Genomic DNA, 26,882 nt, shown 5'->3' on the forward strand with positions numbered 1-26,882 from the left:
TTTGGTGGCCACATCTGATAGTTGTGCTGTGGTGCCAGGCTCATTTCACTGCCATGGCCACCTTGTGAGCCGATGACATCATTTTTTCACAGATGTAGAAACTGAGGCACAGCGGGGGTGAGGCTTGCTAACTATTTGCCCAGAGCCAGCAGCTCGTAAGTGGCGAAAAAAGGATGCTCAGTGTCAAGTTCAGGACCACCGTCTCCCTTGCAGCCCTTCATAGCCAGTGACTTGGTGGGTAGCCCCAGGAAGGCCAGGCACACAGTGAGGTCTGAGTAACAAAAGGCAGGTGTTGAAACATTGGAACATTCCAGTTCCTTCCTGAAAAGAGGAGCCTTGCTGAGTCCCGAGCAGCTGGTGCACCACCCTCTGAAATGACTTTGCCGAATGAATGACCGCTCTCGGGGCCTGGGAACATCGCTGCTGCTTCCAGGAAGCCCTCTGTGCCTGCTTGTTCCAGATGTGGTGCCAGGAAGGCCCTTAGCAATTCTGACATCCCTTCTCCCTCCTCTGCCCTCTTCATTTCTGTTGATACCACTTTCCCACCTGCTGAGTAGTTCTGGGTTTCCAGGCTCACGAACTTAGGGAGTTGTCTTTCTGCTGAGTTTTTTTCATCCTTGAGGTGTGATCATGTGTGCAAGTAAGAACATGGATGTTTTTTTCTCTCATGATGGGCATGAGAGTTGGGGAGACAGAGGAGAGACACGTGAAGCTGTAAAAAAGCAGTAAGACCGAAGATACTGAGACCATAGGCGCCTGTGTGAAGGCACAGAACAGACTGGTCAGACCTTGGCTTCCTGCCAGGTGGGAGGAGCTTGGGACCCCGAGACCCTCCCCCACCCCACCCCCATGCACCTTCCACTGCAACCCTAAGCCCTTGATCATCCTAGGAGGAGGAGACAGGCAGGCACTCTGGGGAGAAAAGCTTAAGAGAGCATGTTGGTAACAGGATTGTCAGTGCGATTGTGTCGGCTCAGATTTGTTTGGTGCATCTGGCAGTGATGCTGGAAGGGTGGGGGAGGGGTGCACAAGTTGGACCCCCCCCTCCCCACCCCCAGATAATGCAAGATAATCTTCCCATCTCAAGATCCTCTATTTCATCACCTCTATAGAGTCCCTTTTGCTATCTAAGGGGATAATGACAAGTTCCAGGGATGAGGATGGGGACCTCATTGAGGGTGGGGGTGGCAAGAACGGTAAAGCTGGACTGGCTGAACTTGCCTTTCTGCTTGAACTAGTGTTTATCTGGATCCAGGACCTCCAGGTGTCCATGACTGTGTACTTGACGAGAGGACTAGAAGCCCTTTTAAAGTGTCAGGGAGGAGGGCCTGTGTAGGTTTATAAAGGTCTGTTTTCCTGGGCAGCAGGCTTTCTTGGGGAAGATGTTTCTGTGGTGGGCACACTGGCTGGCACTGGGCCTGCCCCTCTCTTCGATTTGCCACAAGCGGAGTTCCTGTTGTGGCTCAGTGGGTTAAGAACCTGACCTTGTCTCTGTGAGGATGCGGGTTCAATCCCTTGCCTCATTCAGTGGGTTAAGGATCTGGTGTTGCCACAAGCTGCAGTGTAGGGTGCAGATATGGCTTGGATCTGGTGTCGCCTTGGCTGTGGCTGTGGCATAGGCCTGTAGCTGCAGCAACCCCTAGCCTGGACATTTCCATATGCCACAGGTGCAGACTTCCCCCCCCCCCCAAAAAAAAGAGTTCCAAGTACAGGAAAGGGGTCGATAACCTGAGTGGATCCTAGAACATGAGGCACCTATGATGGGGGGGTCAGTCCATGTGTCCACTCTGTCCAGTTGGCCCCAGGCAGTGATACCAAGTGGTGTCAGGCATTGCCTTTCCTTGGGAGGTGCTGAGCCACCCACCAGCCTCTCTCAGGGGCAGCATTGTATCAATAAGGAGAGTTGAGGTTGAGCTGTGTTTATTTTAGGGGGGCTTGTAATTTTGTTTCATCAGAATTACTCATAAATTACCGATTAATTACTCTCTGCTGCTGGGTTCAATCCCCTCAGCTGCAGCGGATGCGGTCTGCCAGGATGGTGGGGTACTTCGTCAACATTTAATCAGCGGTAGCTATTAACGTGGCATTGATGGGTGGTCGCCACCCCAGCGCCATCCATCATGCATGAGCCGCTCGCGCGGGCCCAGACACTCTGGCTCTCTGTCTCGTCAGCCAGCTCCAGGGCCCTCGGGCTGGTGTGCCGCTCCCTTGACACTAAGTGGAGGCTCTGTCTTTTCAGTTCGACCCAGTTTTTGTCCCTGTCGACTTCAAGGCTCACAGTCCGTGGCGCTTCAGTCCAGATCGGCTGAGCTGAGCTCCCGGGTTTTCCTAGTTCTGCATCTTTCTTCCTCTGCTGTTTTCACACTTCGCCCAGGGAACGTATGATTCCAAGAGACGAGTCCAGAATCGGACTGGAGTGTGTGTGTGTGTGTGTGTGAGACAACGTACATTTCTTAGACACAGCCTATGGTGCAGAGAAAACAGGAATAATCGTTTGATGTTCTTCGCCTCCTGAGTCTTCCTGGAGATGAATCTGTTAATGAAAACTCTGCCCGTAGCAGCTTATCTTACGTTCACAAGGTAGATCTCACCGTCTCCTCCCCTCTCTCTTTTCAGCCTCTACGGCAGACACATGCAGGCAAACCCAGAACCGCCGAAGAAAAATAATGACAAATCGAAAAAGATCAGCCGGAAACCCCTGACAGCCAAGAACAAATAAGGGGTCCGCCATGGGCTGGACTTCTGGCCGCTTCTCTCATCATTCTGTTCTCTCTCATTCTACCACACATGTGAATACAGCATGCGTGTGGGTTTTTTTTTATTATTATTATTTTGTTTTCTCTTTCGAGTGTTTACCACCTTCCCTTGTAAATTCTTTTTGTAGGTAGTAGATTTTTTATAACTTCTTCCAACTCTTTCCATTTGTTTCCTTGAAATTGCCCCAGGCAGGAAACAAAGCTCTAATTCAGCGGCAAATTGCACATGAGCACAGCTTTCAGCTTCTTGAATAGAGGTTCCCAGAGTTACTTATTATGAAAAGAAGAATTAAAATCATGTAATCATTTAAATGTCACCGTTCACACTATTCACCCTCCCGTTTATTCATTTAACTCACCACTTGTGCTTTATTCAAAGCTTTCCTTCACTCCTGAGATATTATGTGAACTTGCAAATGATTTTAATAAAATCTCGAATTTGTATCACCTGTTGCGTCTTGAATAAAAAAAAAATCTGATATCGGGGTCTGGCCATTTTTGTTTACTTTTTTTCCCCCCAAATGGTCTTGTTCAGTTTTATTGGTTGTCGATGATAAACTCTGAAACTCTCCATGAAGGAAGTGCAGAATTAAATCAGAGATAGTTTCTTCTCACATCGATTTGTCAGGTTTTTTTTTTTTTTTCCTTTGAGGACTGTTTCTAAATTGGGCAGGAGCAGAAAAACAAATCTCTAGGAGATTTTTGCCAAAGAATTTTGGAAAGCAACATTTCTTAGCTGAAGGAATGGTGACTCCTGCCAGTGCCTGGTCGACAAGAGCTGTGAAACAGAGAGAGAAAAATACTCAAGTGTGTTGCTTGTCACTGCAGAAAATCTGCTCATATCAAAGCATCCCGCTAAGTGACTTTGAGGATGCCAAAGAAGTTGTGTAAACGCACCCTCTACACTGTGCCCAGTGTAGAAACTGCAGTGGCAGAGTCGTTAAATAAGTAATTGTTTAGCATCTGTGGCAGGCAGCTTTGTTCTTATCTACAGGAATATGTATGTCAGTGGAAATAAATCGAAGCAGAATGCTGGTGTTAAAAGGAGTGCCAACCCTGGGACGTCTGAAAAGGTATGTGAAAATGTAGCATACTCTCAGATGGATTGTCTGCATCTACGCCTTCATCCTCTCCTCTTCATCTCCCAGTTGAAGCCCTGGGACCAAGACCCCTGGAACACTGGGTCAAAAGCTGAATCAGAACACAACTCCAAACCCTGAGTTCCTTCGGAAAGGGACTCTGCCTTGGAATCAGAGAAGGCACCACTCAAGGTCTGTGCTTCCTGTTTTTGGATAACTTCCTGATAAAACGTTCACCGCTGAAGGAGGATTCTCCACGTGCTATCACCTGTTTGGGAATTCCGTTGATGTCATGTTCCAGGTGCAATCTTAAAATTTTTTAAGTCGAATTTTTTAGCTGGTGATTTTACAGGAGGAAGAACAATACATCTACCGTTGTTGATCAGAGAGACTTCGTCTAAGGTTAAACTAGCAACAAAGCCTTAGGGAAATTATCACAATAGTCTTTTTTTTTTTTTTTTTTTTTTTTTTTTTTTATGTCCACACCTGTGGCATATGAAGTTCCTGGGCTAGGGGTTGAATCGGAGCTGCAGCTGAGGCGTAACCCAGAGCTATGGCAACACTGGATCCTTAAATCACTGAGCAAAGGCCAGGCATCGAACCCACATCCTCATAGAAACATCAGGTCCTTAACCCACTGAGCCACCATGGGAAGTCCACGGTATAGTCTTATGAATAATTTTTTTAAGATGAGCAGCCTAGATAGAAATATGGACAATATGCATAAATTCACAGGAAGGAAATATCTCCAAGAACATGAAAAAAAAAAAAAAGCCTGGACTTACTAGTAATCAAAAAAATACAAATCAAAGCAAAAATAAGACACGTATAACAATGAGAAATGTGTATTTTACAGGTAATTTTAGGAGTAACATGAGATGGACATTCTTATACACTGCTGTTGAGAACATAAATTTCTCTCCAGAAAGGTGGTAGCAATTTGATGAAAAGTAGCAAAACTTTAAAATTGTGTGCTCTGCCCCAGCATTTTTATTTCTAGGAATTCATCCTGAGGAAATTATCAGAGATGTGCATACACAGCTATATTTGAAAAATGCCTCTACTGGTTTATATACAGTAGAAACTTGGAAAAAAGCTAAATGCTCACCCATGAAAGAAGGGTTAATTGTGTATCCACGTGATCAGCTTTTATGAAGACATTAACAGTTGTTTCACAATATCTAAAGGCAAAGGGAGATAATTTCTCCAGTTAAATTAAAAAGTTGGGTTTAAAACACTAACTATGGGAGCTCCTGCTGTGGCACAATGAGGTCAGCAGCATCTCCGCAGCGCCAGCATGCAGGTTCGATTCCTGGCCCAATACAGTGGATTAAAGGATCCGGTGTTCCTGCAGCTGTGGTGTAGTTTGAAACTGCACCTCGGATCTGATCTCTAGGCCTGGAACTCCATATGCTGTGGGGTGGTGAAAACAAAATGACTAAGCAGTCCCAGCTGTGGGAAAAGGAAATTGTGTTTATGATATGTATGCCCAGAAAAATTAAATGGAAATGGACTGGAATTTTCAGGCTGATAAATTATCTGTGATGAATTAAGTTTTTTTTTTTTTTTTTTTTTTTTTTTTTTTTTTTTTGTCTTTTTAAGCCTGCACCTGCAGCATACAGAGGTTCCCAAGCTAAGGGTCGAATCAGAGCTGTAGCTGCTGGCCTATACCACAGCCACAGCAACAAGGGATCGAGCCCTGTCTGCAACCTACACCAGCTCATGGTAACACCAGATCCTTAACCCACTGAGCAAGGTCCGCGTGCTCATGGATACTAGTCAGATTCATTTCTGCTGAGCCACAACGGAAATGCAGAATTAAGACTTTAAATTTTCTTTTTTATACATATTCTGTACTTTTAAGTTCTCTGTAATAAGCATGTACATTTTTATAATCAGAAAATAATAAAATATTAATTGCATATCTTTTCAAAATGGAGCTGGTATATTATTCAATCCAGAATATATGAGCATATATTGAAGCCCAAACCATGATATATAATCTCAAGGTGGTTTTCTTTTTTCTTTTCTCTTTTTCCTTCATCACCAAAGTGGGTGTTCATATCTTTTCATACACGCTTTTTGGTTAGTTGATCAGTGGATTAACAAAATAGCCACAGTTCAAAAGGTAGATCTTTTTCCCCTCTCAGTTTTATTGTGATATAATGGATAAGCACTGTGTAAATGTCAGGTGTACATTATAAAAAAATTTGACTTCCATATATTGTGAAATGACCATGGTATGGTGCGTGAACATCCATCATCTCATATTAATACCAAAACACAGGAAAGAAAAATTTTCTTGCGATGAGAACTCTGGATCGACGCTCTTAACTTTTAGATGCACAGTACAGCAGTGTTAGCTACAGACATCCTATTGCAAATCTGATCTCTTTTCCTGTAATTCTGTTTTGATTTTTTCTTTTTTCAGGTTCCACAAATACGGGAGATCATGTCGTCTTTTTCTCTGTCTGACTTAATTCACGTAGCATAACATTCTCAAGGTCCACCCATGTTGCCATTAATGGCAAGATTTCCTTCTTTCTACGGCTGAGTAATATTACCTATATACGAATGACATCCGTCATCCGTCAATGGACACTGACGTTGGTTCCTTGTCTTGGCTGTTGTGAATAATGGTGCTATGAATGTGGGGGTGCAGATATCTCTGTGGCATGGTATTTTCATCTTTTGGATACATTCCCAGAAGTAGAATTGCTGGATCATATGGTAGTTCTATCTTTAATTTTAGTGGAATCTCCCTAGTGTTCTCCATGTTGGCTGCACCAATTTACAGTCCCACAAAGAGTGCCCAAGGGTTCCCTTTTCCCACATCCTCTCTGGCGTTTTTGTCCTCTTGTCTTTTGGATGATAGCCGTTCCAATCAATGTGAGCTGGTCTTGGTTTCGATTTGCATTCTCCTGATGATATTAAGCAGCTTTTCACCACTTGTTTATTTTGTTGCTTGTGCTTTCGTTGTCATGTCTAAAAAATTATTGCCAAGACCTCTATCATGGAGCTGTTGTCTGTGTTTTGTCCTAGAAGGTGGATGGTTTCTGGTCTTATGTTTAAGTTTATACAGTTTGAGTTATAGTTTGTCACTGGTCCAAGTTGAGGCCTAGCTTTATTCTTTTACATGTGAATATCAATTTTCCAAGCACCATTCATTGAAGAGACTGTTTTTTTCTCCACTGAATATTTTTGGCTCCCTTGATCCTGTAACTTTGTATTAAAGCCTGAAATCAGGAAATGGGATACCTCCTGCTTTGTTCTTTCTCAGGATTGCTTTGACTGTTTGGAGTCTTCCATGGTTCCATATAAATTTTGTGATTATTTTTTACTTCTGTAAAAAAAAAAAAGTTCCATTGGAATCTTGATATAGGTTGCATTGAATCTATGTATGGCTTTGGGGAGAATGGACGTGTGTGTGTGTGTGTCTGTGTGTGTGTGTAGGGCTGCAACTGGCAGTACCTGAAAACAGGCTAGGGATCAAATTGGAGCTGTAGTTGCCAGCCTACACCACAGCCACAGCCGCAAGGGATTCTAGCTGTGTCTGTGACCTACACCACAGCTCACAGTAACACCAGATCCTTAACCCACCGAGCAGCCAGGGATTGAACCCATGTCCTCATGGATACTAGTCGGGTTCGTTGTGGCTGAGCCACATTGGGAACTCCTCCAGTATGGACATTTTAACATTAATTCTTCCAGGTCATTAACATGACGTAATTTCCATTCATTTGTGTCTTCTTCAGTTTCTTTCTTCAATGTCTTGTTTTCAGTGAAGAGAGCTTTCACTTCCCTACTGAAATTTATGCCTAAGTATTTTATTGGGTTTTGATGCTGTCGTAAATGTGATCATTTCCTTTATTTCTTGTTCAGATAATTCATTATTATTATAATATAGAAATGCTGTTGGTTTTTTGTTAACTTTGTATCCTACAACTTTACGGAATTCATTGATTAGATCTAACTCTTTTTGTGGACTCTAGGATTTTCTCTGTGTAAAGTCCTGGCATCTTCAAAGAGTCAGCTTTATTTGTTCCTTTCCAATTATGAGGCCTTTATTCTTTTTCTTGCCTGATTGACCTGGCTGAGACTGCCAGTATTATTTTGAATGCAGGTGGTGAGAGTGGGCACCTGTGTCTTGTATTTGATCTTTGAGAAAAAGCTCTCAACTTTTCACTATTGAATATGATGTTAGCTGTGGGTTTGTCATATGTGCTCTTTATTATGTTGATATATGTTCCATCTGTATCAAACTTTTAAAGAGATTTTTATTATGAACGGATATTGACTTTTGTCAGATGCTTTTTCTGCCTCTGTTGAACTGATCATACGTTTTTTTTTCTTTTGTCCTATTAACGTGATAGATCACATTATTGATTTGTGTATACTGAACCATTCATACATGCCAGAAATGAATCCCACTTGATCATTGTGAATGATCCTTTCATTGTGCTGCTAAATTCAGTTTGCTATATTTTATTAAGAGTATTTGCATCTATATTCATCAGGGATATTGGCCTGTATTTTTCTTTTCTTGTAGTATCCTTTTCAGGCTTTGATACCAGGGTGATTGATGGTGGCCTCATAAAATGCGTTTGGGAGTGTTCCCTTCTATTTCATTTTTTGGAAGAATTTGAGGGAGGGTTGGTGTTGATTCTTTTTTTAATAGCAGTAAGTATAGTCAATTTACAATTCTGTACTTATTTCAGGTTTACAACATAGTGACTCAATATTGTTATAGATTATACACAATTTAAAGATTTAAAATGTTGGCTATTTTCACTGTGCTGGAAATGTATCCTTGTTGCTTATTTATTTTATATGTAGTAGCTTGTATCTCTTAATCCCTTACCCTTCCTTTGCCCCTCTCACTTGCCTCTCACCAGTAGTAACTACTAGTTTGTTCTTCGTATCTCTGAGTCTTTTTCTATTTTGTTATAGTCATTTGTTTTATTTTTTATATCCCACATGTAAGTGATAACATATAGTATTTTTCTTTCTCTGACTTATTTAAGCCATAACGCTGTATAGGTCCATTCGTATTGTTGCAAATGGCACAATTTCATTCTTTTTTTGGTTCCGTAATATTCCATTATCCATATATACCACGTGGTATTAATTATTTTTTAATTATTTGTCAAAATTCACAATTAAAGCCATCTAGTTCTGGGCTTTTCTTTGTTGGGAGGTTTTTGATCACTGATTCAGTCTCCTTAATAGTACAGTCAGTCCTCCAAACGTGCGAGTTCCACATCTATGGATTCAACCAACTGTAGATTAAAAATTGTATATTTGTTTAAATTTCAGAAAGTTCCAAAAAGCAAAATTTCAATTTACCACATGCCAACAGCTGTTTATGTAGCATTTACGTTGCATTTACAACTATATACATAGCATTTACATTGTTTTAGGTATTATAAGTGTTCTTGAGATGATTTAAAGTGCATGGGAAGATTATATGGATTGTCTTTGCCATTTGATATAAGGGATTTGAGCTTCTGAAGATTTTGGTATTTCTGTGGGATCCTGGAACTAATCCCCACAGATATTGGAGGATGACTATATTTGGACTCTTCATAGTTTCTGCCTCTGTGATATCCATTGTAATGTCCCATCTTTCATTTATAATTGTGTTGATGTGGGTTCTCTCTTACTTCCTTAGTTAATCTAGCTAAAGTTTTGACACTTTTGTTTATCTTTTCACAGAACCAACTCTTAGTTTGGTTAATCTTTTCTGTTGTTTTCTTCTCTATTTGATTTATTTTTGCTCTAAATCTTTAGTATTTCCTTCCTTCTGCTTTGGGTTCAGTTTGTTTTTCTTCTGTTCCTTCTAGAGTTAGGTTATTTGAGATCTTTCTTATTTCTTAATGTAGATGTTTATTACTGAGAACCACCTTCCTAGACTGCTTTTACTATATTCCGTAAGTTTTGGTATGCTGTGTTTCCATTTCCGTTTGTCTCAAGATACTTTGAAATTTCCTAATTTCTTCTTTGATCCATTGGTTTTTCAGGAGAGTGTTTAATTTCCATGTGTTCATGAGTTTTCCAGTTTTCTACCTGTTAATGATTTCTAGTTTCATTGCAGTCAGAAAAGATGCTTGGCATGGATTCAGTCTTTCTGAATTTGCTCATACTTGTTTTGTGGCCTAATATATGGTCTATCCTAGAAAATGTTCCATGTGCCCTTGAGAAGACTGTGTATTCTGCTGTTGTCAGATAGAATCACCTATATTTGTCTAGGTCCGTTTGGTCCATAGTTTGTTCAGATTTACTGTTCCCTTATTGAATCTCATCTGGGTAATCTACCCATTGTTGAGAGAGGCATATTAATATCTACCCATTGTTGAGAGAGGCATATTAATATCCCCAGCTATTATTGTACTCCTTTCAGCTCTGTTTTTGCTTTATATTTTTATAATGTTGGGATCCTAAGTGTTTACAATAATATGTTACATATTCTTTGATTTACACTTTATCACTGTATAATGACCTGATTTGTCTGTTTTTACCATTTTTAGTTTAAGGTCTGTTTTGTGTTATTTAACTATAGCTACCCTTGCTTTTGTGTGTGTATGTTACCATTCACCTCAAATATTTTTTTTCCATCCTTTTACTCTCAATCTGTATATCAAGTCTTAAGTGAATCTCTTGTGTGCAGTGTATTTTTTTATTTTTTATTTTTTGATCCATTCATCCATTCTATGCCTTTGATTAGAGAATCTGATCAATTTACTTACAAAGTAATTACTGTTAGATAAGGACTTATTATTCCCATTTTGTTAATTGTTTTGTAGATCTCTTCCTTGCTGCTTCTCCTGCTTTCTTTGTGTGTGTGTGTTTTGAAGTATTTTGGTGTGAGCATTCTTTGACTTTATCATGTTCATTTTTGTAATTACTACAGGGTTTTTCTCCCTTGTGGTTACCATGAGGATTACAAAATATCTTAAACTTCTAACACCCTATTTTAAACTGATAACAAGTTAACTTCTATAGCATTCCTAAACTTTATACTATAATTTCTTCTTTCACATTTTAGGTTATTTGTGGTACAGTTTACATATTTTTGTATTGTATATCCAATAACATATTATTGTACTTACGTTTATTTTTACTGCATATATGTCCTAACTTTTAAACAAGACTTGTGAGTGGATTATTCACCACCATTACTATATTACAGAATCAAACTTTGATATATTTACCATTACCAGTAAGTTTTATGCTCTCAAGTTTTTATGATATTAATTAGCATCCTTTACCTCCACTTGAACTCCCCTTAGCATTTCTTATAAAGCAGGTGTAGTGGTCTAGGTCAGCTCTTGTTTGGGAAAATCTTTTTTCCTCCTTCCTTTGTGAAGAGCAGGTTCACTAGATGTAGAATTTTGGTTGACAAGTTTTTTTATTTCAATATTTTGATTATACTGCCCCATTTTTTGGCTGTTCTCCAGAAGCAGAACATTTTCCCTTGGGACATCTGCCAGTGGTCTAGTATGGGTTTCTATGTATGGAACTTCTCTCTTTTCTCTTGCTGCTTTCAAAATCAATTCATTTGTCCTTGACTTTGGATAGTTTAATTATAATGTTTATTGATGTAGCCCTATTTGGGTTCTATTTGGGGTTGGGTTTCATGGATCTAAATGTTCATTTCTCTCTCTAGGTTTGGGAAGTTTTCAGCCACTATTGCTTTAAATATACTTCCTGTCATTTTCTCTTTCTCTTGTCCTCCTCGAACTCCCATAATGTGGATATTGTTTCTTTGGATAGTGTCCCAGAAGTCCTACTAAGCTTTCTTTGCTCTTTTTCATTTTGCTTCTTTGACTTTGTCTTACAGGTCATTGATACTTTCTTCTGCATGGTTGGGTCTGCTTTTGAAGCTCTTTATTGAATACTTTAGTTCAGTCATTGTATTTTTCAGCTCTAGGAGTTCTGTTTTGTTGATAGTTTCTGTTTCTTTATTGAGCTTCTTGTTTTGTTCATACTTTACTTTCTTAATTCTATTTAGCCTTCTGCCTGTGTGTTCTTATAGTTCACTAAACTTCTTTCGGAAGATTATTCTGAATTCTTCAAATATTCATAGATCTCCATTTCTTTAGGGCCATTTATTGGAGCTTTATTAGTTTCTTTTGGTGGTGTCATGTCTTTGATTCCTTATATTATTGGTATCCCCACATTTGAGTAATCAGGTTCCTCTTCTAGACTTTATGGGTTTTCTTTAGCAGAGACAGATCTTCAAGAGTCAGCTCAATTTTGGCTCTTGGGTGTGTTTCCATGGACAGGTGGGGCCTGCCATTAGGGCATATTTTGATACGAGGCATTTATTCAAGCTCTGATGACAAGGATAGGGAGGATGTGTGCCACTGACTGAGTACACTCAGATACAACTGCTGACTTGTTTTCCTGCTCAAGGTTGGCTGTAGGATGGGGACTCTGGTTGCCGGGGTCTCTGGTCAGGCTTACTAGATGGGTCTGGACTGGGTACCATACTTAGTAGTAGGCGGAGCTCTGAATTAATTTCCCTATCCTAGTGGGGCAGCAGGGTGGGACCCAGGGCCTGTGTACCCCATTGTTTGTGGACTTAAATCAGACCAAAATGTACACTGAACAGTCTGGTCAGGTGTGGTTACTGGTTTCGCTGGCACATAGTGGATGCCACTGACTGCTTAAGTGACTGGAAGCAGGGCTGTTGAATGGGCTGCATAGCTTCCCACAAGTTCTGGTCAGGTTTCCTGGTCAGACAGGCTGAAGGTTATATTCAGTGATATTGAGGCTACAAATTAGATTCCCTGCCTGGGTACAATGAGAAAAATAGCTTTAAAGCCAGTAAAGCCTTTCATTTGTTGTTTTAGCTCAAGCTAACCTGCACCCCAATTTCCCTGGGTGAAGAGGGCCTCTGGCTTTGTCTGAAAACTCTTGGCTCTGTCTGCCCTTCTCTGGGCTCAAGGGCCCCTGGGTCACTTAGCTTCCAAGAGTTGTCCTGAGTCCTTCTGGTCACATGGGGCCAGAAGATGCTCTCCACAGAGACTGGGACTGTGATTCAGCTCCATGCCTGAGCATGGGACAACTAGGCTCTGGGACCAGCAAAACTCAATATTTGAGAACCTGAATCAGGCAGATTGACAACCCACCAAGTTCAGTGGTCACACTGTACCCCCAGCTTGGTTCAAAAGATGAGCAAAGTACTAGGTTGGGACTACTTCTTGGGCTCTGTGTGTCGCAACGTTGTTGGCCAAGATCCAAGCACTGGTTGTGTGAAGCCCCTCATTCTTCTCCATCATAGAGTCCTGGTGGTCAAGCCCCCTGAGTTCTCTGTCAGGTGAGACAGAGTGGGAAATGCCAGGAAGCCAACAACAATGCTGGAAGGGCTGAGGTCACCCTGGCTCTCTTTCCTTACTGAAAATCCATAGGCTCAGGGCAGATCTCTGTGGTGCTGTGCTGGTCTTGGGGAGGGACAATGTGGTCAGCATGTCACTGCCCCTCTTACCTTTCTGATGTGGTCTGTCTTGGTCTCTGCAGTGAAGGGGGGTGCTTCAGTCTTACCCCCCACCATGTTCTAGAATTTTCTCAATGCCTTCTTGTCCCTGAATAGCTTTTAGTTGTTCTTGTGCAAGGAATGAAGTCAAGCACAACCCATGTTGCCATCCTGGTGACATCACTCCAAAAGATGGCTTTTCCGCAAAGGTAACCTGACCCTTTTCAGCACGGTGATGAGATTGGTTGTTGCTAGGGCTGCCTTACAATCTCTCATGGTAGCCTCTGTGCCAGGGTTCTAAGCCTATGTAGAAACCCACGATTTTTTTTTTTTTTTTTATTCCTTGCTTGAGACATCTTTCCTTGGACTTGACTTTTTGCAAAAGAGTGGTCTTGCCCATGTTCTGGATCCTTTAGAAGTAGTATGCAAAATACTTTTGTGTAGGTAATTCCATTTAGTCCTTGCAACTACCCTGTGAGCTAGGCAGGGCAAGATGATGTGGGAATAAATTGTATAATGGTTCTTAGATTTAAAAGCGAGATGCTTCTCATCCTTTACTAGAAGCTAAATATTCTGTTAATCATGATTGTATTGATTTGCTTTCCAGTTAACGTAATAGCAGGCAGGCCAGGTGGAAGCAAGTTGAAAAAAGCTGGGCTTGTTGAGAGAGGTTCACGTTAAAGAATTGTTCTTTTGGATTTGTTTGGTTTTTAGTATTTTGTTTGTTTTGGGGGGGTGTTATTTCAAGAGTGCAAAGACTTTACCATTTTAATGTGTATTTTGAAACTCTGAGAAGGAGCTGTAGTATGCAGGGCCATTTGACCTGAGTCCCTGATACCACACACTAACCATTATATCATGCCTGAAGTCTGTGAAACCCACACTGGGATACATTCTCCATAGAATCAAGCAGGTAGCCTTGCGTCCCAGCAGATTCATTCCGTATAGTAGAAATGACTTGGAAACCACTTAGCACAGGTGAATCCTTACTGTGGGTGAGTTGGACTATATAGAGAATGAAAATCAGATGAATTCGGAATGAACTGAGTTGTCTCAATCGTAACAGCGGTATGAATTGCTGGAAGTATAAAACTGACGTTGATCTGACTTTTCCTATTTTTACTTTTACTCACCTTCACCCACTGTGCACTAAGTACTTGTTTGTTGCCAAGTTAAGTGTCTCACAGTTAAGGTTCTAACAAAGCTTTATAGTCATAATACCTGCATGGATCCTTGAGAAAATCTTCTGGGCTCTTCCTTCAACATATTATCAGGAATACCCCTTGTGGCTTAGTGGATTAAGGACCTGACACTGCCTCTGTGAGGATGCAGGCCTTGCTCAATGGGTTAAGGATCCATAGCAGATTCAGCTTGGATCCCTTGTTGCTGTGGCTGTGGTGTAGGTCTGCAGCTGCAGCTCCAGTTCAACCCCTAGCCCAGGAACTTCCATATACCGCAAGTGCAGATGTTAAAAAAAAAAAAAAAAATGAATTGGAAACTTCGTAATGTCCTCTGACCACCTTCACTTCTCACCTGGATTATTGTTCCATCCTCCAGGTAGGCTGCCTGCTGTCCCTCTTGCTTTCTTATAATCTGCATCCATCTGTGATCCTTTTAACATAGACATCAGAACCTGTGTACGCTCAGCATCTTCCAGTGACGTCTCCTTCCACTCAGGATAAAACTCCCAGTGACCATCCATGATCTCCAAGGTCATGTGTGATGTGCCTTCCTTCTCCTCCTCCCTTTCTCATTGCTCTACTCCAGCTACCCTGGCCCTCAGGTCCTTCCCACTTCAGGGCTCTTCTGCCTTGGGTCCTTTTCCTAGAATATTCTTTTCCCACATTGAGCTCTCTCATCAACTTGAAATCTTTGTTAGCAAATCACTTTCTCAGTAAGATCTACTCCGTGTGACCTGTTTTAAATTGCACTTTATTTGGTGGGTTGCCTGTCTTTTAACCCCAGAAGGTAGGTTCCATCATGCCGAGAATGTAGCCTCTATGAGGAAATGAATCAGCAAAGAAAGTGTGGGCCCCAGGCCAACTCCAGCCCATGCCTGTCTTTGCAAATGAAGTCTTCCTGGAACACAGCCACCACTCATTTACACAATGTCTCTGGCTACTTTTCTGCTACCACAGTCGAGCTGGCTAGTTGGGACAGATTGTCACATGTTTTAGCCCACAAAGCCAAACATACTCACTGTCTGGCCCTTTACAGAAAAAGTCAGTTGATTATTCACTTAACTGTTACATCTCCAGGACTCAGAACAGTGCTCCATACACAGTAGCCACTGCAGAGTCCTCTGGTGGCTTTGTAGGTTAAGGATCTGGTGCTGTCACTGCTGTGGTGCAGGTTTGATCCTTGGCCTGGCAACTTATGCATGCTGCAAGCAAGGCAAAAAAAAAAAAAAAAAAAAAGATTATAGTAGAAGCTCCATAACTATTTGTTCAGTTGTATTTAGCACTATTGTTATGTGGATGATATTAAGCTAACATTAAGGAAGAAAAAAGTGGAAAATCTTAAACATTTCTTCAGGGTTTTCTACTTTATAATTTTTTTTTTTTTTTTTGGCTTTTTATGGCTGAGCTCGTGGCATATGGAAGTCCCCAGGCTAGGGGTCGAATCTGAACTGTAGCTGCTGACCTACACCGCAGCCACAGCAATGCCAGGTTTGAACCGCGTCTGCAACCTATACTACAGCTCACAGCAATGCTGGATCCTTAACCCACTGAGTGAGGCCAGGGATCGAACCCACAACTTCATGGTTTTTAGTCAGATTCATTTCCCCTGTGCCACAATTGGAACTCACTACTTTGTAATTTGGATCTGCTTTATCAAGACTAAATTTTCACAAGGGAAAGACTGTCTCTGAATACTAATAGGTGAAATTCGGCACAATCCTATAGAAGTTCAAAACCAAACTTTTACCTGAATTTTTGGTTTCTTTTGTAATGACCCACTTGTTACACACTTGATTATTTAAAATCTCCCTCAAATAAGCATTGATTTCTTCTGTAGCAGCTTGAACTTGAAGGGCCCTGCACCCCAGTTGACCTGTCCCAAGTCCCAAGTCAGGGCCCCAAGGGAAAACCCAAAAATACCCCGGTTAGTGTGAGTCAATTTCAAAGGCTCTTTACCAAAATTACATTTCTCCAGGAACTGATTTTTAAAGGTGGCATAACCAGCGGCTAAAGTACTGTGGTCTCTGTTCTGCCTGGACACTCTGTGACCTCAGGATCAGGCATTAATTGTTCATGGGTATATCTTCATCTGGAATATGATGGTAAGATCATCCCACATACACTGTGCATATATTATAATCGTATAATCTCATATCTGTATGTGTATATACATATATACACACATGTACGTCATGGGTCTTTCCATCAATAAGCTTAGGAGATCCCTGCGCATTTTTAAAAGAAGTCTGGTTTCTATCAACACTGCATGGAAATATGCTGGGATATTACCTCTTAGCTCCTACAGCATAGAATTTAGTACTTAGTAAGTTAGTACTAAATCTAGTATTTTCGTATTTAGTACTTAGCGCTATTGTGTAGTGCTTTATTACTACATAATGGAATTTAGTAATTAGGCCTTGTTTAATGTTGTCCTTAATTCATTGTATTTTACTAAGAGCACGTATTTTATTGAGGGACTTCCATGTCTTTAGTTCTCTTTCATTCTCACTCTGTGGTTGTCTTGGTTTTATAGGCAATTTGACCTTAGAGAGATTAAAACGCTTTTCTCAGGACTCAGAGCTGGCGAGCAGCAGAGAAACGATGCAAAAGAAGGTTCTTTTGGTCCTGGAACAAATGTCCTTTCCTCAGTCGCACACAGCCACCCTGCTGTCAAGCACGACTCTCTCAGTCTGTCCAAAAGGCAGCCGTTTCCCTTCCCTCCAGCTCTACTGTGGGAGTTTCTGCTTTAGATCTCTGGTCATTGTATTGACCTGTGGAAGTTGGGCATGACGACTGCCAGGTCAGAGAAGCATATTCCCACTTATGCGCAGGCTGGGCCTTTGGTGTTGATGGTCTGTCCCTGTTGCCTGTGCTTGGTAAGGTGACAGCATCCCTCTGATGGCCGAGGGATGTTTGGACCGAAGCAGGTAGGTCCGACTCCCGGGAATAGCTCTGCCCTTTTCCTGTCTCCTCCAGAAATGCAGCACTTCACTCTCTGTCCCCTTAAGGGAATATTTTACTCCCAAGGGGATTCTTTCTCATGACCCACCAGAGCAGCATCCCTCTGGAAGTAGGTGGCAGGTGGCTTCCGGTTTCATTTTCAAGCAGTTTTTGTCCGGCACGGTCAGATCGATGGTGACTTTGGTTTTAGCAGATCACAGATGGAAGAGAAACCCCATCTTATTCACCCTGGGACCCAGTTTTCCTCCTTCCAAGAGGAGAACGTACAGTACATTGATGTTCACACATTGTTGGATGAGTAAATACTGTTTCTACTGGATTCTTTTTTTTCTTTTTATGGTTGCGCCTGTGGCATATGGAAGTTCCCAGGCTAGGGGTTGAATCGGAGCTGCAGCGGCAGGCCTACACCACAGCCACAGCAACACCAGATCTAAGCCACATCTGTGACCTACAAGGCAGCTTATGGCAGCTCTGGATCCTTAACCTACGGAGCCAGGCCAGGGATCAAACCCACATCCTCATGGAGGTTATGTTGGGTCCTTAACCCACTGAGCCACAGCGGGAGCTCTTTCACCAGATATTTCTAACCTCTTCTTACTGTTTTACTCAGGCATCTATACTCACTTTATAAATGGAGAGGCCAGGTCTCATAATGACCTAGAAATTCTCTGAAGAATCAGGCAATACCTCTAGTAAGTTTGCAGGCTTTGGAACTGGGTGTGAACTAAATAAACAGGGTTGAGTGAGAAAGAAGTGTTACCGGAAATTTAAGTGTCTCCTCAAATGAGGACCATTGCCCATCATTTGCTTCTTAAGGAACGTGTCAGCTCCACATATAAGACCCAAACAGGCCACTGGTTCCCCGGGTGACCATATACCCAGCTCCCCTAGGGCAAGGATTCTGCTCTCAGTTCTACTGTGGTCTAGTGGGTTAAGAATCCAGCGTTGTCACTGCAGTGGCTCAGGTCGCTGCAGTGGTGCGGGTTCAGTCCCCAGCCTGCATACTTCCACCTGCCACAGTCAAAAAAAAAAAAAAAAAAAAAAAATAGAATTCTGCTGTCATACCCCGGAAAGCACCCCAGTTCCCACATTCGCAGGACCAGCTCTGTCTCCGGAGGCACCATCTTCTTGATGCCTCTTGCCTGGCACGCTCTGAAACTGGCATTGTCTCTGTGCAGATGTCATCAGCAAAGCCAGCTCACTCCTGCCCGACGAGGAGATCAGCTTCCACTGACAGGCTAACAGCCAAAAGTAGGGGAAGCAGCCTGATCCATTCATAACTCCCCTGATAGGCCACCCAAAATAGCCCTGCCACTCCAGGCGGACGGTCTCGCTGCTTGTGTGGGCTGCGGGATTTGTCACAGCGCAACCAAGATTTTTAACAAAGAGCTGCTTCTCATCAATGCAGCCGCCAGACCCATATTTCCATATGGATGGGCCCTGTTTGAATGCACCCTTTCCAGCTCCCTTTGCAGTGTGGGTGGAGCTTAATGCTGCTGTTTTGTTGGGATTAGCGATGGAAAGCCTTTGGGTGCAATGAAGTCACACCTGATGGCCAAACAAATGGTGGGGAAGGGCAGTGGTGTAAATTGCAGGTGCGTGGGCCACCTGTGTGAACCAGGAAGAAGCTGTGGCCAGAGAGAACCCTCCTCGTGGATGGGGGTGTTCAGCGGCGGGAGGGGGGGCTGCTTTGGCTGTTCTTGGACACCAGTCCTTGGGTCCAGGGTGGGTTGAATGGTGTCCCCCTCAAGATTCATGTCCACCTTGGAACTTCAGACTGTGACCTTATTTTGGAAATGGAGTCATTGCAGACAGAATTATTTATTTATTTTTTTTAACTCTTCTTTAAATGTTTAATAGAATTCACTTATGAAGCCATTTGAATCTGAATTTTTGTTTTTTGGGAGTATTTTGACTACTGATTCAATTCACTTACTAGTAATTGGTCTATTCGGATTTTCTTTTTTTTTTTTTTTGGTGAGTTTTTTGTTTATTTGTTTTTTTTTTTTAATATTTTCTTTTATTTTCCCACTGTACAGCAAGGGGGTCAGGTTATCCTTACATGTATACATTACAATTACATTTTTTTCCCCCACCCTTTCTTCTGTTGCAACATGAGTATCTAGACATAGTTCTCAATGCTATTCAGCAGGATCTCCTTGTAAAGAATTATTTAAATTAAAATAAAGTCATCCTGAATTAGGTGTGCCCGACATTTGGATGCCTGGTGGCCTTATAAGAAAGCCGTGTGGAGTTCCTGTTGTGACTTGGTGGGTTAAGAACCTAACATAGTGTCTGTGAGGATATGGGTTTGATCCCTGGCTGCACTCAGTGAGTTAAGGATCTGGCGTTGCTGCAAGCTGTGGTGTAGGTCACAGATGCAGCTTGGATCTGGCACTGCCCGTGGCTGTGGCATAAGCGTCAGATGCAGCTCCAATTCGACCCCTAGCCTGGGAACTTCCATATGTTGCAGGTGTGGCCCTAAAAAGAAAAAAAAAGAAAGCTGTGTGATGCCATAGGGGCACCCATGGGGGAGGCAGTGTGACAGTAGAAGCAGAGACTGGAGGAATGCAGCTATAAGCCAGGGCAAGGGGGGAGGGGGCACGTGGTGCCAGCAGCCTCAACAGCTGGAAAATGCAAGGAAGGATCCTTCCCCGCTGATCCCATGACATTAAACTTCTCACATTCAGGACTGTGAGAGAATGTCTTTCTCTTGGTTTACATTGGCAGTACTTTGTTACAGCAGCCCTAGGAAATGTGTAGAAGCATCTAGAATCAGCTTGGAACAAACCCAGGCTGCTTCCTGAGAGCAGCAGTGAGGACCACAGAAGATAATGCACAGCACAGCTGGGCAGAAAGGATCACAACATTGTAAATCAACCATCCTTCAGTAAATCTTAATAATAATAATAATAAATACATAGCTGGCAGCGATGGTCTCTTGGATCAGAACAGAGAAGCAAGAGCAGACTGGGTGGCGCAGGAACTCTGTGTGGCCAACATCTTAGGGTCCAGTGGTTCAGCCTGGGCTGTGAGTCCCAGGAATGCCTGTGGGAGATGCCTGTCCCCACTTAGGAGCCTGAATGCTTGCTATTTTATCAGATAGCTTCTCTTGCTGCTGAAGAGACTAAAAATGGAATTACCTCTTTTGAGGAAAGAAACACTTTTTGGATACCTCATTAAAGCGATCACATTTCTTTATAGGTGTTGGATGACATTCTGTATTCATGCTTATTTTCTGATCCAGAGCTTATAAACAAAGACAGAAAGAATCAATAGGAAAAGTGTTTTTTTTTTTTTTTTTTTTTTTTTTCTGAGCTGGCTATATTATTTTTTTCTCAGTTGCTTGGGTAAGGCTTACTTTTATATGGTTTTATGCACAAAACAAAAAGCTCTCATCAGCTGCCTTCTGAAAAACTTTCACCGTGGATTTGTGATAATGGAGAGGATTCATTCATTCATTCATGAAATAAGAGTTTATTAGGTCTGTATGTAATTTGTGCTTATTCTCAGAGATTATCTCTGGAAGGACGTTGAGGTACCAGCAAAGGTTGCTTCAGGTGACAGAAACTGGGGACCTACTTTTCACCGTCCACTGTTTTTTTAATCTACATGTATCAAGTATTTAGAATAAGTAAATAAATTTCAGAAGACCAATGATTTTTTCTAAAATAATTTTTAAAATAAATATTTATTGAGCATTCGTTACACACAGACCCTGTACTCATCAGGTAGTCTACAGTTTTAAACCAGACACAACCACTGCCCCCATGAAACTTCATAGTCTAGTCTAATGGGAGGAATCACCTGTAAACTAATATGCACACAAATAATTGTATAATTACAAAATCGATAATCCCTGTAAGTGAAGAATTAAGTGCTGTAAGAAAAAAGAATTCAAGGGACCGAATAAACTTGGGACACCATCGAAAGCCTGAGGGCATGATGGTTCAGCTGAAGGAAGATGGAATTATCCAGGTAAGAGAGGGAAGGAGAATTCAAGCTGGAGCCTTAGGTGGAGGAGGAGCTTGGCACATTTCTCAAACTTACAGAAGTTCCCAGAGTGGCTGGGAAAGATGAAGAGTAGGCTAGGTGAGAAGGGACCACATCGCATGGGATTCTCATTCATTCGACAAGGGTTTGTCCAGTTGAATGAACCTACTTCATGCCTGGTTACTGTCCCAGCCATAGAAATACAGCAGCAAACAAATACAGGGCTTTTGTAGCCATTTATGGAGCTTGAATTTCCTCCCGAGCCCAAAGGGAATCCGCTAGAGAATCTGAAGAAGAGAATTCGTAATGATCTGATGCTGGTACTCAGAAGACCACTTTGGAGACGTGGAGAAGCACCTGAGTGATGAGCTTTGTCAGGTTCCCTGGTACCATGGCTACCACGGTTACCCATGCAATATCTATCTTACTGATCTCAGAGGGCAAAATGGCAGCCATTCAATGTCACGGCCACCATGTGCCCATTCTGGAAAAGTCTTTGAAGGAAGCCCAAAACTGAGAAGGTCGTATTTAGTCTGGTTATTTGTTTTGACCACTAACTTTTTTTTGAAAGGTAATAAGCTTCACTTCACTGTAAAGAGCCATAAGCACAGATTCGGTTCCCCGTTGCACCATCATTTAACAAATCTTCCTCAACTCAGGGCTATCCAGTGACATCAGGATAAGACTTGGCACCAGAAATCGTCACACTGACTCAATTAATGCTATTTCTGTTACAGGTCTTTTTTTTTTCTTTTTTCTTTTTTCCATTTTCCCCTTCAAGGGCACAGACAGCCCTCTTAGCAGCTTATTGATTTTTTTACTTTATGATTTCTGACTGCAAGAGAACAGAGATCACCAACTTCATCAAGTCGCGATCATATGTATGCATTATAAAAGAGTTCTAAGCACATTTACATTTTTCACATTTCCCCAAAGAATGCTTCCTTGCATATAGTTAGCAACTTATGCCGTTATATATGGAGACAAGAGGAGAGAGATAGAAGTTCCCTATTCAGCCAATTTTGTTTAATCAAAGCTTTGGGAAATAAAATAGTGCCATCTTATCCACATTCCCTTTCCCCTGCAAGATTGGAGTATGAAAACAAGATGTCTGAGAACCTCAGAGGATTCATTTAGGCAAGGTTTGAGGAAAACATCTCATCCAGCCTCTACATTGGGCAGAGGAGAAAACTGAAGCCCGGGGAAGTCAAGTGACCCCAGAAATTCAAGTCTCTCAGCACATTAGTGGCATGATCAGGACGAGAGTCTTGTCCAGACCTGGTCCAGGGACATCATTTCATAAAATACCAAAGGAAAAAATAGAAACAAATCAACAAAAGGTGGGCTCACGTGCTCTGTCCTCTGGATCTTGCATAGTCACCCACATAAATGCATCACACTTCCTTCATCTGAAAAGTGAGAATAACAGCACCTGGATCTCTCTCTTCCAGGAGTAGAGTCATTGAGGAGATCGGATGTCTGGGGAGGGCTTGGAGTTACCAGGGACAAATCATCCGAAGCCTGAGGACTTGGCATCACGGTGGTTTTCCCCGAGTGCGGAGCTCTCAGCCCTACCATCATATTTGGAGCCAAACCACCCCCATCAAGGCACAGCTGGCTCAGAGGCCACAGGGCAAAGGCTCCCACTCATATCTGGAGTGCGATATAGCAGAGTATTCATTTGGATAATCCCAGAGATTTCTTTGGAGTCAGGGGAAACACAACCCCAAACAGCAGAAGCAAACACCCTTCATTAGTTATTTGAGGAAAAAGTAGAGCAAAAACACTTCTAAAAATGAGCCCTGTTGTAAAAAAAAAAAAAAAAAAAAAAAAGAGCAAGATCAAGTACGATCAAAAGCTAGTGAAATGGAACTGGTGGTTTCATCCATGTTTTGAAGAACTCTCCTTGAGCAAAAAAATCCATCTAACCCAACTTCACAGAGACATGGACTGTCTGCAAGTCTCTTTGGATGAATCGGTTCATGTCAGGACTAGATATCCTCCCTCAAGTTAACAAAGAGGTAAAAGGTAAAGGAAGGGAACCACCTCTCATTTTTAATCCGACTTTGAGGATGTGCCTGGATCTCAGTGTGTGTTTCGCCTACATTTCAATCATCCCAGAACAATATGGTGATAATGCTTAGCAATAAGTTTGCCTATCTCAGTTCCCTGCTCTATTTCATTGTTCCAAGATGGCTTGAATAGGAAAGTGGTTGAAATGCACCGAAGCACTTGCTCAGAGCTTTGCTTCCTTTACTCTCTCTCCCTGCCTTTAGCACCCTCTTCCATCTCCTCGTAGAGACAAGTACAAGCCCTAGGCAGCTCACCCTAAGTAAGAGGGAGGCTGAGTAAACAAAACATAGGGAGTGCTCTAGAAAATGTTCAAGTGAAGGCCCTTGAGTAGGCTAGTTCTTGGGCATCCGAAGCCTTAGAACTACCAGAAAAGATTGGAGGGGCTGGGGAAGAGGAAGCAAATCGGCCCATCAATAAGATGATTTGGGTCACTAACAGCTGGAATGATGGAATACATCTTTTCATTCTGTATTATTTGAAGGCATTGTAAATAGGAGTTAGGTCTTCAACACACCTCCATTTTGAATATGCAAATTAGGTTAATTAGTGTTGATGGCCAGCCCTTGTCACTAAAATCCTCCTGCTAAAGGACAGACAGCACGTTCCAAGGCTGGTGTTCATCCTTCTTCAGGAATAGAGAGCAAAGCAGTGTCCTTCTCTCATCTTTTTTGACAGCCAAGTTTAAAATGGTGGAGGTTTTTAGGATGTTGTCTACCATAATTGTATGCTTAGATCTGTATATGGCACGATGAGTTGGTAGGCATCAGGAAAGGCTGCGGCTAAATTCCACGACTTAAAAAGATTCCTAGGGGGTGGGATCTGAGGCAGACAGAGTCACAAAAGGCTTCTGCGCTCGATGGAGGGGGTTGAAATTACGGAAGAGTCTGTTATAGATGTGAACCTCTTGCTGTATTTCAAAGGCTGTGTTTCTTGAAACATTTTAATGTCCTCCCTCAGTTGGAATCATCTGTGTCCAAAATAACAAATGGTCCCATACTTGTCCCCCCTCTCTGTACCTCAGGAGGCTTGCTTTTTTTTGAAGTCGATGGAAATTGGTGTGGAAATCATGGGGGAGGTCCAGAGAAGGCTAAAATCAGCCATTCAAAGCCGCCGGTAACCCCTGGACCCCCCTCTCAATTGCTATTTCCATGTCACAGACATTTTTTTTTCATTTTAAAACATTCTGAGATATTTCCATGGTGTTGTGGCTAACCATTTTTAGTCAGTTAAAAAAAAATGCCTTTATCACCTCCCACCAGGAAACTCATGGAACACACTGTTGGAGATGCTAAAACTTTTTTTTTTTTCCCATTTCTCCTTCAAAAAATATTAATGGTAAGCATTAAAAGAGAAAGGAGAAGTCTTTAATTTCATTTGCAGAAAGCTGAGCTTGAAATTAAAAAATGGTACATGCGACCATATAAGGCCTCTGTGTGGAATCCCAAGGAATGCACTTGATGGTTCTAATTGAGTGGCGGGGCAAGTACCAAGTTCTCCATCCCGCTGATGGAATGCGATGCAGGGAATGGGCCAGGGTGGACTCTAAGCAGCAGCTCTGGGGTAGAAGGTCCCAGTTTACAAAGTCAGAAAGCTTCAGGTCCCCAATACTCACAGAGCTGGTGGAAGGGAAGGATGCAGGATGTGGGAGGGAGACAGGCGCTGGGGGAGGTGAGGGGGCCGAGGCCAGACAGTCTCTCAGCTGGGCGTAATGAAGAAGCCTGCAGTCCTGCTGAGGAGCAGGAAGGAGAGCCCCAACGAGATCCCCTCTCAGCTGCTCTCTCTTCCAGAAATGAAACCCAGCCCTCTTGCCCATCCAACTGCCCTCCAGGCCAAGGACAGAGTGATGGGGGGCCCCACATGGAAGAGAGGCAGACCATCCAGATGGTCTCGGTGTTTCCCTCAAGCAACAGAGGGCACTCACTTTTAATAGCTTACCCAGGAGAATGTGCAACTTGGGTTAAAAAAAAAAAAAAAAAGAGTATCATGCTTTCGTTTTATACTGTGGTCTCCATACACTGTGGCCAGATGCCAGGCACAGTTAGTTCTCTACCAGCAGAAAAGGATGGCACCAAACAGGAATATACTCACAGACTCACACAGACTCTTGGCTGTCTGTTTTCCTCCTGCATATTGGGAAGAAATACACATGAATACCATAAGATTATTATTATTTTTCTTGAAAAGGGCATGGGACTAAGTGAGATGAAGTTGGAGGGGAAAAGAGTCAAGGAAATAAAACCAAGAGAAGACACTGTAATTCTTTATAAAAAGAGCTTGGTGTCTACAAAATTTCCCGCAAAGGCTTTCACCGCCAAGTGCGTCATAAATCCACCCATCGTCAGAAGAAGAGAATTTGGCATCTAGAAGGGAGATCTAGTGTGCTGAACTCTTGACCGGGTTCTCATTTCCCCACCTATTTCCTATCTCTGGAAAGGTCCTCTAAAAAGTATTGATTGAGATACCTGCACTAAAGCCCATTGATGAGCAAATGTTACAGGTTGAATTTTGCCCTCACCCCAAAATTCTTATGTTGAGGTCCTAACCCCAGTGCCTCACAATGTGAACTTATTTGGAAATAGGGTCATTAAGAGATGTAATTAGTTAGAAAGAGGTCATACTGGAATCGAATGAGCCCTTAATTCTCTAGAACTGGTGTCCTTATAAAAAGAATACCACTGAAGAGAAAAAGATAATGAGAGAGAAGATAATGTGAAGAGACAGGAGGAGAAGGCAGCCAGCTGCAAGTCAAGGAGGAGGATTAGAACGGATCCTTCCTTCACAGATCTCAGAAGGAACTGCTCCTGCTGACAGCCTTAATTTTAGCCTTCAGAACTGTGATATAATACATTTCCATTGGTCAAGCCTCTCAGTGTGTAATACTTTGTTATGGCAGCCCTAGCAAACGACTGTAGTTTCAAAAGAGCAAAATGGTATCACAAAATATCAAAAAATAATAAAAACTAACATCTCGAGGAGGAATTTCTTTGTGCCAGGGCCTAGGTTGTACTATATATTCATGACGTCTCTGAATCCTCACAGTTGCAATCTGGTGGTTGCCTCAGGATGTGATGTCTGGAGCTATAGCAACCATCTTTGTCCATGAAGACTGATGCCAACAAACTGAGGATGTCAGAGGAGAAAGGCAGAAGATACCTGGGTCCTTCATGGCCGCTGAAATTAATCAACCCTAGAACCTTTTGTCTTGAGACTTTTTTTGATGTGAGATAATAATCTCTTTATTATTTAAGCCCCCTTATGTTGGATCTTTTGTTGCTTATTGTCAGGTGCATCCTAACAGACACAATTCCCTGCAGTTAAATGTGTTGTTTTTTTTAAATCAACTTCCTCCAAAGGTAAGGGT

General features: G+C 42.2%; 1 protein-coding gene across 37 annotated transcripts in view; it reads left to right on the forward strand.

Moving 5' to 3' along the window:
* Nucleotides 1-26,882, forward strand: part of RSU1 (Ras suppressor protein 1) — an 883,461-nt gene that overhangs the window by 207,892 nt on the left and 648,687 nt on the right. For 3 of the 37 annotated variants that reach the window (XM_021064827.2, XM_084980220.1, XM_021064828.2), the window contains one exon: nt 2,617-3,242. The exons of the other annotated variants lie outside the window; for them this stretch is intronic. In XM_021064827.2, the coding sequence (XP_020920486.1) occupies nt 2,617-2,719 (103 nt within the window). In that variant the 3' untranslated portion in view covers nt 2,720-3,242. Of the gene's footprint in view, nt 1-2,616; nt 3,243-26,882 lie in introns of those variants that run through there. 37 annotated transcript variants of the gene reach the window in all.

This window comes from Sus scrofa, chromosome 10, assembly GCF_054392235.1.
Source record: "Sus scrofa isolate SSC_HxYL_T2T_F1_AM1 chromosome 10, Sscrofa_HxYL_maternal_Yorkshire_Landrace_v2.0, whole genome shotgun sequence".
Classification (NCBI taxonomy): Eukaryota; Metazoa; Chordata; class Mammalia; order Artiodactyla; family Suidae; genus Sus; species Sus scrofa.